This window comes from Rattus rattus, chromosome 1, assembly GCF_011064425.1.
Source record: "Rattus rattus isolate New Zealand chromosome 1, Rrattus_CSIRO_v1, whole genome shotgun sequence".
Taxonomy (NCBI): domain Eukaryota; kingdom Metazoa; phylum Chordata; class Mammalia; order Rodentia; family Muridae; genus Rattus; species Rattus rattus.
In genome coordinates, this window is record NC_046154.1 from 250,671,712 (window position 1) to 250,683,158 (window position 11,447).

The window sequence follows — 11,447 nt, forward strand, 5'->3', positions numbered from 1 at the left end:
TCTCTCATACAGTTGGTTGTGAGCCACCATGTGGTTGCTGGGAATTGAACTCAGGACCTTGAAGAGCAGTCAGTGCTCTTAACCACTGAGCCATCTCCCAGCCCGCACTTAGTCTCATAGAAACTTTACTGCAGCTTGCTTAGCCACAGTGTACCTATGGCTTTTTATCTCTCAGCCCCCATGAAAATTCTAAAGGGATGTATCCTCCTCACATATATATATTGGGTCTGGGTTTCCTTTTTCCTGTTTTCCTGAGCCTATCCCTTGATGTGCATATGTGTTGTTGCCAAGGTTACCAGTTCTGTCTCCCATCTGAACCAGAGGCTTCACAAGATAATTACCTATAGTGCTGTCTAGTGACTTAAGCTTTGTAAGCAGTAACGATCATTTGATGGTTTTTTTTTTTTTTTCTTTTTTCTTTTTTTTTCGGAGCTGGGGACCGAACCCAGGGCCTTGCACTTGCTAGGCAAGCGCTCTACCACTGAGCTAAAACCCCAACCCCTTGATGGTTTTTTTAACATGGTTATTTATTGCTGGATGGATGGATGGGTGGATGGATAGATACATAGTGTTTATCTGCATGTATGTATATTACATATGTGCCTAGTGCCCACAGATGTCAAAAGCGGACATGGGATCCCCTGGAGTTGGCGATGGTTGTGAGCTACTATGTAGAGGATGGAAAATGAACCCAGATCCTTTGTAAGAGCAAATCAAACCACTGAGCCCTTGCTCCCAGCCTTACTGGTTATATTTAAAATCAATGTTGGTATCTAAAGTATCAAGGCAGAAGCAAGAGGTTTAGAGTGTGTGTGTGTGTGTGTGTGTGTAGTCAGCATTTATAGAGTACTCTATATCGGTATTAACATTCTAACCCTGGCTTTTAGCCTGACCTTTTTTGGAATACTTGCTCCATAAGTTCGTCTTCTCTTTCAAGTTGTCTTTAACCAAAAAAGAAGTGGGAGATTAGTTATCTTACAGAATCTTCAATTCACACAATTTATCAGTTTAGAGTCATTTTAAAATTTTACTTTCAATGTGCTCAGAGAACAGTTGTTTTCATACTGCTACTTTTAAAATGTATACTTCCTGCTACTTTTAATTTTTTTTTTTTTGAAACAAAGTACATAGAGCCCACATTACCTCCGGCTTAGCACTATGAATTTATAAATATAAGTATACATTTGTTTATATACAGACAAAATTTGTATCTATTGGTGAGCATCTAGCCTGACTGATTCCCAACTTTTCTTTTCTCACAGCAAAGTTCCCTGATTACAAATCCACGTGGTCCCCAGATCCCATAGGACACAACCCCACTCATCTCTCCAACAAGATGTGGAAAAACCACATCTCCTCCAGGAACACTACACCGCTGCCCCGCCCACCTCCTGGCCTGACCAACCCCAAACCGGCATCTCCTTGGAGCAGCACAGCACCCAGATCGGTCAGGGGGTGGGGAACACAAGACTCCCGGATTGCCTCGGGTAAGGACGATCAGCTGTGCAAGAATGGCTGTTTAACACCTTGGGGAGGACATGGTGAGGGTTCAACATAGAACGTGGAGGAGTGTGTGGTTGTCTGGTAAAGGAAAAATCATTTTTTTTTTTTTTTTTTTTTTTTGGTTCTTTTTTTTTTTTTTTTTTCCGAGCTGGGGACCGAACAGAGGCCTTATGCCTCCTAGGCAAGCTCTACCACTGAGCTAAATCCCAACCTGAAAATCATTTTTTGACTGAAAAGTTGCAGTCAGTACAGATGAAGGAACCCAGGACCCCTCTAGGGCACTTGAAGTAAAAATGAGCAATTACAGAGAAAGACTCTGGGAGGGAATGTTGTCAACATAGATATGCAAATGAATTCACTGGGGTCTGGGACCAGAGAAGACCCTGAAGGTCAGGATTAGGTATAAAGAAAAGAAGAGGCCTATGGTCTGCATAAGAATGTCCTTGTGTGGTGCCCTGAGAGTCCTGGTGATTTGAGTGTGTTTCGTTCTCTCTCCCCCTCTTGCATCCCCTATTGTCTGCAGCCTCTACCTGGAGTGATGGTGGCTCTGTTCGTCCTAGTTACTGGCTGGTTCTTCACAATCTCACTCCACAGGTAACCTTGCTTTCTTGTGGTTTTCTAGCTAGGGTTTGATTTTATTTAAAGACAGAGAGCTGCCCATATTGGCACATACCTTTAGTCTCCAGAACTTGAGAGGCAAAGGTAGATGTCTCTGAGGTCAGGTTCTTAGGGTACATGGGACTCTTGCCTAAAATAAAAGGGAAAAGACAGAATAGAGGATGTTGGCAGACATGAGCTCTTTTTTTTTTTTTTTTTTTTTCATTTGTTTCGGCCCCACCCACACCCGTGGTTTCTCTGCGTATCCCTGGCTGTCCTAGACCAGGCTGGCCTCAAACTCACAGAGAGCTGCCTGCCTCTCAGACGCTGGGATTGAAGGCATATGTCACCACTGCCCAGCTATGAAAGCTCATTTATGGGACTAGAGAGCTGGGTCCGCAGTTAAGGGAACTTGCTGCTTATGCAGAACATCCAAGTGTAGTTCCCAGCACCCACAGATGTCTGAGGTAGGAGATCTGATGCTCTCTTCTAGCCTATAAAGAAAGCTCATTTATTTCATGACCACTAGGTCCCACCCTCATAGTGCTAGAGATGAGAAGATTGTATAAGCAGTGAGAATGAGGTCATGTGACCTGCTGATGAGGCGTGTGTGGTATAGGTATGCCTGTTAGAATCTGGAACCAAATAAGATGATGTGTTTCAACCACACAGAATGAGATGTTCCCAACAGGAGCTTGAAAGATCGCTCAGTTAGTAAAGTGGCAGTGTGAGGTTCTCAAGTCCTGTAACATACTAATGTCTGCTAGGACTCTCTGTGGGCAAATACAGTGTGCTATAAACTTATCTGCCCAGTAAATCTATTTGTGGCAAGTAATGCACAAGGCTCCTCCTACTTCCAGGCACATTTGAATTAGACATTCTTTATCACACTGTCTTAATGAACTCACAAGTCCCAGTTTAAGGCCAGGCATGGTGTTGCATGCCACATGGGAGGCAGAGGTAGGCAGGGCTACATGTTCTCTTACTTTTTAAGAGTTGTCACACTATATAGTGGTTATAATGTGGCTTGGATGAGAACCAATAAGAGGTACTCAGTTTTGAAAAGAGCCTGGGCATATATATTACATGCATAATAAAATTAATGTGATCCTAGCTGTGTTTGTATCAAAAAATAGTTGATTTCTTTAAATATTAGGGCTGCTGGGGCTAGAGAAATGGCTTAGCAGCTAAGAGCACTATGCGCTCTTCCAGAGGTCCTGAGTTCAATTCCCAGCACCCACATGGTGAGTGGCTCACAACCATATCTAGTGTGATCTGATGCCTTCTTTTGGCATGTAAGTATACATGCAGATAGAGCACTCGTGTACAAAATAAATGAATATTTAGAAAAAAAAAAACAAAAACGTTAGAGCTGCCTTGTAAGTAGACCACTCCTAGTTTAAGTTGTTGGTAAAGCGAAGTGATACATGGGGCAGTGGATTTTTCATCACCAAAAATGTGTTTGAAGAACGTCTGTCTCCTAAAAAGTCATTTGTGCCATTTAATGATATGATATATTCACGCAGGTGATGTCCCTTACCAACATGCCAGCAGTGTTTTCTTTGGGTTTTGGTGAAGAGCTAACAGGAACTGCTGGCTTCTACTCTTCAGGCTTCCCACTGGTGCTGAGAATGGAACCCATGGCCTTGGGGCTCTTAGGCACTTGCTCCACCACTGCCTATGAGGCATTACATAGCTTTCTAAGTCGTTCCCAATCATAGCATGTCTTTTCCAGTGAGGTGAACTGAAATATTGGGATGGAGGTATAAATAAATATGATCTTGTTGGAAAATTCATAAGTATACTGTAGCTGTCTTCAGACCAGAAGAGGGCATCAGATCCCATTACAGATGGTTGTGAGCCACCATGTGGTTGCTGGGAATTGAACTCAGGACCTCTGGAAAGAGCAGCCAGTGCTCTTAACCTCTGAGCCATCTCTTCAGCCCGGACTAGGCCATTTTTAAGTATCAGGTTCAGGGTGTTCTTGACTAGTCTGTCTCTGTGAGAGTATTTACTGGGGAGGCAGAAAAAATAAAATGGTAGTAATCACAACCATCTGTAATGGGATCTGATATACTCTTCTGGTGTGTTTTTGAAGACAGCTACAGTGTACTCATAAATAAAAAAAATAAATAATATATTTTTTAAAATGTTAGTAGTGATGTTGACAACTTTGCATGGTAACTTTAATTCTCATTTTCTGCCCTTTTGAGCTCTACAAATAAGCACATACTTGTTCATCTCTCTTTTAAAAAATAGACCATATATTGGATCTTAGGTTTTTATTTTTATCTATTTTTATACAGAAACATCTTATTTATAAAATAGGAATAATGGGTATCAGTCTCATTCTTTAAATGTCTTAGAATTTCCCTTCCCCATGCCTCATCTTAGCTCACATGTGTTGTTACCTCTTAGATTGATGGGTCAACCTTGAGAACGATCTGCATGCAGCATGGCCCACTGCTGACATTCCATCTGAACCTAACCCAGGGCACAGCCCTGATCCGATATAGCACCAAACAAGAGGCAGCCAAGGCCCAGACTGCACTGCACATGTAAGTACTGCAGTCAGCGGCTGGTCGGCACACGTACGCACGCACGCACGCACGCACGCACGCACGCACATCCTGCTGAAGTAAACAAGTTCAAGCATGCTCAAAAGAATCTGTCAGATAGATATTTGCAAATACTGAGGTGTTGGTCTTTTTACCTAATTTGCAAAACATTCTAAATGATAATATTTTTCATGTTAGAATTCAGCCATTTACAGTTGCAGATGTAAATAAGAAATTTTTGTTTGTTTGGTGGTCTGAAACAGTGACTCTACATAGCTCTGACTGTCTTATACTTCACTATAGAGACCAAGCTGGCTTTGAATTCAGAGATCACCTGCCACTGCTTCCTAGTACTGGAAATAAAGGTGTGCACCACTACACCCTGCCCAAAGAAGAAATTAATATAGCTGTGCGTAGCAGGGTTTTGCTTGATGTGAACAGAGTGGATCAGCCTCTGACCATTCTCTTTCCTACCCACTGTCAAACTGATGGACAGAAATTTATTAACTCCCTTTGGCCACAAATGCAATGACAAAACTCCATAGAGAGCACAGACAAGTGAGAGCGGGAAGTCCATATGCTCAGATGGAATGGCTTGCCCACTGTTACCGATGGGATTCTTTGCCTCATGTGGGGCTAAGGGAGGGAGGGGGGAAGTGAAGAAAGAAAGAAACCTTTCTTTTTGCTTTTGTAAAACTTCAAATTTTTTGAAAATAGTTTAGAATCACAGCAAAATTGAAAGGGTGAGACAGCAACTTCCTGTAACACTCCTGACCACTCCCTCAATGACACCTTAACCTACTGTCATCATTGACTAGAGTGTCATTTGTTGAAGCTTATGAGCATTCATTAGCCTAATCCACCAGAGTCTACTCTGCAGGTCAGTGCTGGTGGTGGGTATGAACAAATAAATGCTGATGTATCCACCAACACATCGTGGTATTGCTCAGAGTCATACTGTTGTCCTAAATGTCCCTTGTGTTCTATATTCTCTGTGTCTCTGTCTCTCTCGTACACACACACCATACAGGTAGACATAGCTCGGTTGTTCTTGCATACATAGTAGCATACATAAATCCCTAGGTTTGGTCCCCAGTGCTGCATACACCATGATAGCACACACCTGTAGCCAAGCATGCAGACAACACAGTAGCAGAGGCTGACAGCAGTGGCGATCACGTGGCTCTCTTCCTCCTTTCTCCAGGTGTGTGTTGGGAAACACTACCATCCTGGCCGAGTTTGCCACTGAGGATGAAGTCAGCCGCTTTCTGGCTCAAGCTCAGCCCCCTACACCTGCAGCAACCCCGAGTGCACCTGCCACAGGGTGGCAGTCACTGGAGACCAGCCAGAACCAAGCAGACCCCGTTGGACCTGCGCTGAACCTTTTCGGTGGGTCCACCGGGCTCGGGCAGTGGAGCAGCAGCGCTGGTGGCAGCAGTGGGGCCGATCTTGCCGGCACTTCCTTATGGGGCCCCCCAAACTATTCTTCTAGCTTGTGGGGAGTCCCGACGGTGGAAGATCCCCATAGGATGGGCAGCCCTGCTCCTTTACTACCTGGTGACCTTCTGGGAGGAGGGTCGGATTCAATCTGAACTTAGAACTTTCAACTCTGACCTCGTGACCTTTTTTGGAACAGCAGCAGCACTAACTTGACCTTTTCGTTTTTTTTTTCAACTTGCAATAAATACATTTTTAAAAGGAAAAAAGAAAACGGAGAGAGAAAAAAGGTGGGTCATTGACAGACTGTCTGAGCACATAGTTGCCTCCCTTAAAACTTCAGTTTTTTCGTTTGGAATATGAATCCAAAAAGAGAACATATCACTCTTGAAATACTTGAATCATGAACGCCAACCTAGAAAGACAATGTGAAGCAAGTACACATACCATTTAAATTTAAACACAAAAAAAAAATTAAAAAAATTAGTTTCTAGTTTTTCACTTTTTTCATGTTATATGGAAGTTGTTGCTAAGAAACATATATACTGAAAAAATAGCTTTTTAACTTTGTTTGCACTGGGTGTGTTTCCGTCCTTAGGTCTACCATGTTTGGGTGGGAGGGAAATTCAAAAGAATTGTTGGGGGAGGGGAGGGAAGACTTGATTTGAGCCTCACTTTAAAAAAAAAAACAAAAAAAACTTAAAAAAAAAAAAAGGAAAAATTTTGTGATTGGCTGGTTGATAAATACCAGTGTGTTCTGGCACATGTAACTGCCCAGGCATGCTCGTTCTGGTATGTGTGTGCACGTGTGTTCATGTGCATTTGCGTGCATCCTCCTCTCTGTCTCTTTGTGTGTGTGCCTGCGTCCTGCCCTCCTCGTCCCTCCCCACCCTGATTTCTCAGAAAGCTGCATTGCTGACAGTTTGCAGGCTGGCTGGCCGGCCATCCGCTTTTTATTATTTTTGACTATGAGAACACAGGAGCACAGGGAGCCGCTGCAACTCAAGCACTTCTTCCGGCTGCATGGAGATGAAGGGTGCTTTTCAGTGATGAGAGCAGCAGCCAGTGAGGGTCCCCAGCTTCCTGTTGACCTAGCCGCAGAGCAGAGCACTGCCAAGCCCAGCGGGAGGTGCCTCAGAGAAGCTGCTGCTCACCTCTGTGCTGTGAAATAAGCAGCTGCTGGGCCGCTGAGCACGTGGGGGTCTAAGTCCTGAGCAGGCTGATTTGCTACTTGGAATGGGAACAGATGATTCAATAATTTTTAAATCACGTGATGTTTTAAAAGCAGAAATACCGTTCCTACTTTGCTGTGTCATCAGGTGTGATCATTTTTTAAAGGATTCAGGTAACGCAAATTAAATTATATCTATTAGTTCTCATGATCATTTGAGGAAAACTGCAGTAAATTATGAGCAGCCTCCTGGAAGCATCGCAGCTCCTCCCTCTCGGCTCCTCTCGCTGAGCATTACCTGTGCCAGGCCATGGCGTGTTACAGCACCAGGCCATCACTGACAGAAACGTTTACTTAACGAATGTTCTTAAACCAGTGTGTACTTCAAGTGTCTCCCTTTGTTTCTCTGTGTTGTTTCCTGTGTATGTGGTTTTGCTTAGGCAGAAATAACTTAGCAAAGACTTAAGTATTGCACCTTGTTTTGGTTTTGACCTCTTTTTTTCTTTCCTTGTAATGTTGGGTTTTTTTTATTTTGGTATTTAAAGACTTTTTTTTTTAAAAGCATCAATGTAGTAGTTCTCTGGGCCGAACAGGAGGCAATGTTTAATCCAGTTATCACCAATACGTATGTACTATGTTGGAATCAAAATATATCACATTTCTTATTGTGAAGAGAGTGAAAGTAAACCTGAAGGGGATCCTTACTTACTAAATAGACGGCGGGCGGGCGGGCGGGCGGGGGAGATGTGTGCGGGTAACATGCTAGCACTGTGTGGATATCCCAGTCTGCATCGTACTGTCTGTTCAACATGAAGTGCCGACATTCTGTACCAGCAATTACCTGCCCATTCCAACCCCTGATGGGAGCAGACCTCTGCTGTCCTCTGTGACTTGCTGCTATTGAGGACAAGGGAGTTTTTCTTTAGCATCTTCAGTGAAGGATACAACAATGCCTAATGTATTTAACTTTCAGCTTGTGTCTTTTGTGTAGGTGTGTAGGTGGGTAGAGGGGTATGGATAGGAAAAAGCAAACAAACAAACAAAAAAACCCAAAATTGCATGTAAGTGGCTTTGTAAGACAGTGAGTGGGAAGTTCTGTAGTCGTCTTGGCTTACCTTGTTGGATATAAATCTAGCTTCAGAGGAGACTGATGGCACCATTCCCAGGAGCACTTGTGCTTGCCAATCTGGGTGCCTTTGGCAGGTGGGTGGGCAAATGAGTTTGGAGTTCTGGTTTGTTCCTGCAACACCTTGTTCTCATGGACTCTGCCTTCCTCCTGCTCTCTGGTTTCCATCACCACCATCCCCTCTCACCTCTGCCCTACAAAATGTCTCCTTCCAGCCCCACTGACTCTCAGTGTTGGAGCAGAGCTCTGTCGCAGGTGATGACGTCCAAGTGAGGCGCAGCTTATATTCAGACATCTGCAGGCTAAAGGCTGAATCTTAGCGTCCCCAGAATCCTGGGAGCCTGCGGGGACTGTCCACTGCCGCTCTTGGTTCATGGCCCTGCCTACCCTCTCTTCCCCTGCTCCTCTTTCTGCCTGTTGGGTCCTTGACCTGCACTATGGCTTAGTTGAGTTCCTTACGATACTACGGTGAAAGCCGGGTGCTAGAGCCCCTCTTGTTTACAAGACATAAATGAGGGATTTGAAATATGTAAAAATAAACACGAGAAGCTAAAATGTTCTTCCATCATAGCTTAAAGGGAAAAAAACTAAAAACTTAAAAAAAAAGACCAAAAAGTGCGTATATATATATATACATATAAATATATATTTTAGATGAAGACTAACTCTGGGAGCATTTAACAGTGTTTTTGTTTTTTATTTTTAACATTATTTTCCTGCTTTAAAATTTGCAAGCATTCTCAGGAATTCTAGGGTAGGAAGCCAGTTTTTTGAAGATGGTTTATTTAATCGTATCTTATCCTAGATAGACAGCTGTTTCTTTCCTGTTAGTAAACTTTTACAAGTTCCTGAAACTTCAAAAAGTTTAAACGATTTTTACTTACAAAAATGTAAAAAGAAAAGTCTCCAAACATTATTATCATACAGGGGATCACACATTTTAAAATACATAGAAATATTTTTTAAAAATTACCAATTTAGCAGCAACAGGTAAATTCGTTATCTTAACAACTGTGGGAGAAGGCTCAGATGTTCTGAGTATTGTCACCGCCATGCTTGAGATTGTGATGACTTACCGGGGGAAGTGTTTGTTCAATTCGTAGGATTGCCACCTCACTGTTCCTTCTGTATGAGGCTGGACTGACCACCTCCCCGTCATGTCTCTGTTCTCCAGTGCAGCCCTTCTTCTCCCTGGCTCTCCAGCCCCATCAACAAAAGAAAGGAATAAAGAAAGAAACAATAGCTTAAGCTAAAGGATTGGCTCTAAACTGTGGTAGTGCCGTTGTTGGATTGCTGAGAATCTCTGTAAAGAGTTAGGAAATATAGGTTAATAATTTTTAAGCAAAATTTAAATGTAAGCATTACTAAAGGAAAATTACCTATGGACTGTTCTGTTTATGAAGAGTGTGCGTCTCGCCTCCACCGGTTACAGGAGGACAAAGCAGAAGAGTCTAATGAGGAACAAGTGGTTTTACTTTTTTTTTTTTTTTAAGCTCCCAGCTACTGTTTGCTTGTTTTAAATGCTGTTTTGAAGATCTGCTGCTTACTATCCCCATCCTGGGAGGCAGAGATGTGGAGTGTTTCCTTTTGATTTTGGTAATGTTGAATTCTGCTTTTGTATTCCCTCCTGGGGCCAGAGGTCGTGGCCACAGCTCCTTTCAAACTTTAAGCTTCCCAGTGGGAAAGAAAATCCAGCTCCACAGGTAAAGTGAATGGGTGGGGTTGTTGCCTGCATTCTCTAAAACCGCTTTAGTGCCTTCGTACATACACCGGACTCCTAAACAGGATGAGTGTGTGTGCATGTGGTCCAGCCACTCCACAGTTGGTAAGATGCTTGCCTGTAAAGGAAATGGGAGTGGTTCTGGACAGGCCCCAAAGGCAGTGGGCTAAATCAAAATAAACAAAAATCGAGGAAGTTAAATATGTTGTTTTGTCTTGATAATGTGGGATGCCAAGTTCCTTCCTATGTTGTGTGCCCTCCATAGGTGCTGACTTCTCCATGTGTAGAAGGGTGACAGTTACAGTCATGGGGAAAGTCTCTTTGTGCCGGGCCAGTGGAGGAAGGCTCCTGCTTCTCAGCTCCTGTTTTCTGTCTTCTCCCTGCCTCTCCCCTTGGCCCATTTGTCATCCTGTTGGAAGCTTTTGTTATTGATGGGCTATGACCTGAGAAGAGGTTGTGGTGGGGGTGTCTTGAAGGTGGAAAGCCCTTCCCTCCCCGTGGTATTCAGCAAGAACTCTGTCTCCCAAGACATTAGGTGACTTCGTTCATTATACAATAAGCATATCCTTCCAGCACATTCTGGCATATATACAGAGGCTTGCTAGTCACCATTATATAGATTTGTTTTATACACATTATAAGCATGTAAGTATGAACTTTCTGTTTTACACTAGGTTTTTTTTTTTTAACTCTTATAGGTAGACATGTATGTGTCTCATGAGCATCACAGGCGTGTTTCTGTCTGCCCTCCATGAATAGCCAAAAGAAAAGCACGGGTGTGGGAAAGAGTTGTCTTCTACCACTTGGGAGAGCTCTACTGTGTGAGACCCTGTGCCGTTACCCCATTTAAGGGTTGAGATGCACTCGGGTCTCTGACACCTCTTTAAAACAAACAGAAGAAGGAGGACAGTCCCATGGCCTCTCTCCTCCCAGCCCCTAATCTTTGAACTTACTTTCCATTTCCAGCATTTACAGGAATGAACTTAGCAGTACAGCACTGCTGGTCCACAAAACAACTCAAAACCATATTCTTCCCTCAGTGTCCCCATGAAACGTCCCCTGTGCTTCCCCATTCAGTCAGTTACTTTGTACTGAAATGGCTTGTGTTGTAAGAATTTTCCCACTTCTGTTGTGAATGTAGCATTGGGAATTGAATCAAGACTCAGTGTGGTGTGAAAGATAATATGTAAGGGGGGGGAAGAAAAGGGAGAGGAATTCCTGCAAAGAATGTGGAAGGGCTTTTACTAGTGTGCCTACCAAAAACTGGACATTACCTTACTGCAGACACTTCACTCCCTGTTTGTAGTTCATTGTGCTGGGGAGGAAACCCAGGAC

General features: G+C 43.3%; 1 protein-coding gene across 8 annotated transcripts in view; it reads left to right on the plus strand.

The window, feature by feature from the left end:
- Nucleotides 1-9,281, plus strand: part of Tnrc6b (trinucleotide repeat containing adaptor 6B) — a 207,387-nt gene extending 198,106 nt beyond the window's left edge. For all 8 annotated transcript variants that reach the window (XM_032918140.1, XM_032918161.1, XM_032918150.1 and 5 more), the window contains 4 exons: nucleotides 1,263-1,487; nucleotides 2,027-2,097; nucleotides 4,519-4,658; nucleotides 5,863-9,281. In XM_032918140.1, the coding sequence (XP_032774031.1) occupies nucleotides 1,263-1,487; nucleotides 2,027-2,097; nucleotides 4,519-4,658; nucleotides 5,863-6,250 (824 nt within the window). In that variant the 3' untranslated portion in view covers nucleotides 6,251-9,281. The remainder of the gene's footprint in view (nucleotides 1-1,262; nucleotides 1,488-2,026; nucleotides 2,098-4,518; nucleotides 4,659-5,862) is intronic.
- The last annotated feature ends 2,166 nt before the right edge of the window (nucleotides 9,282-11,447 follow it).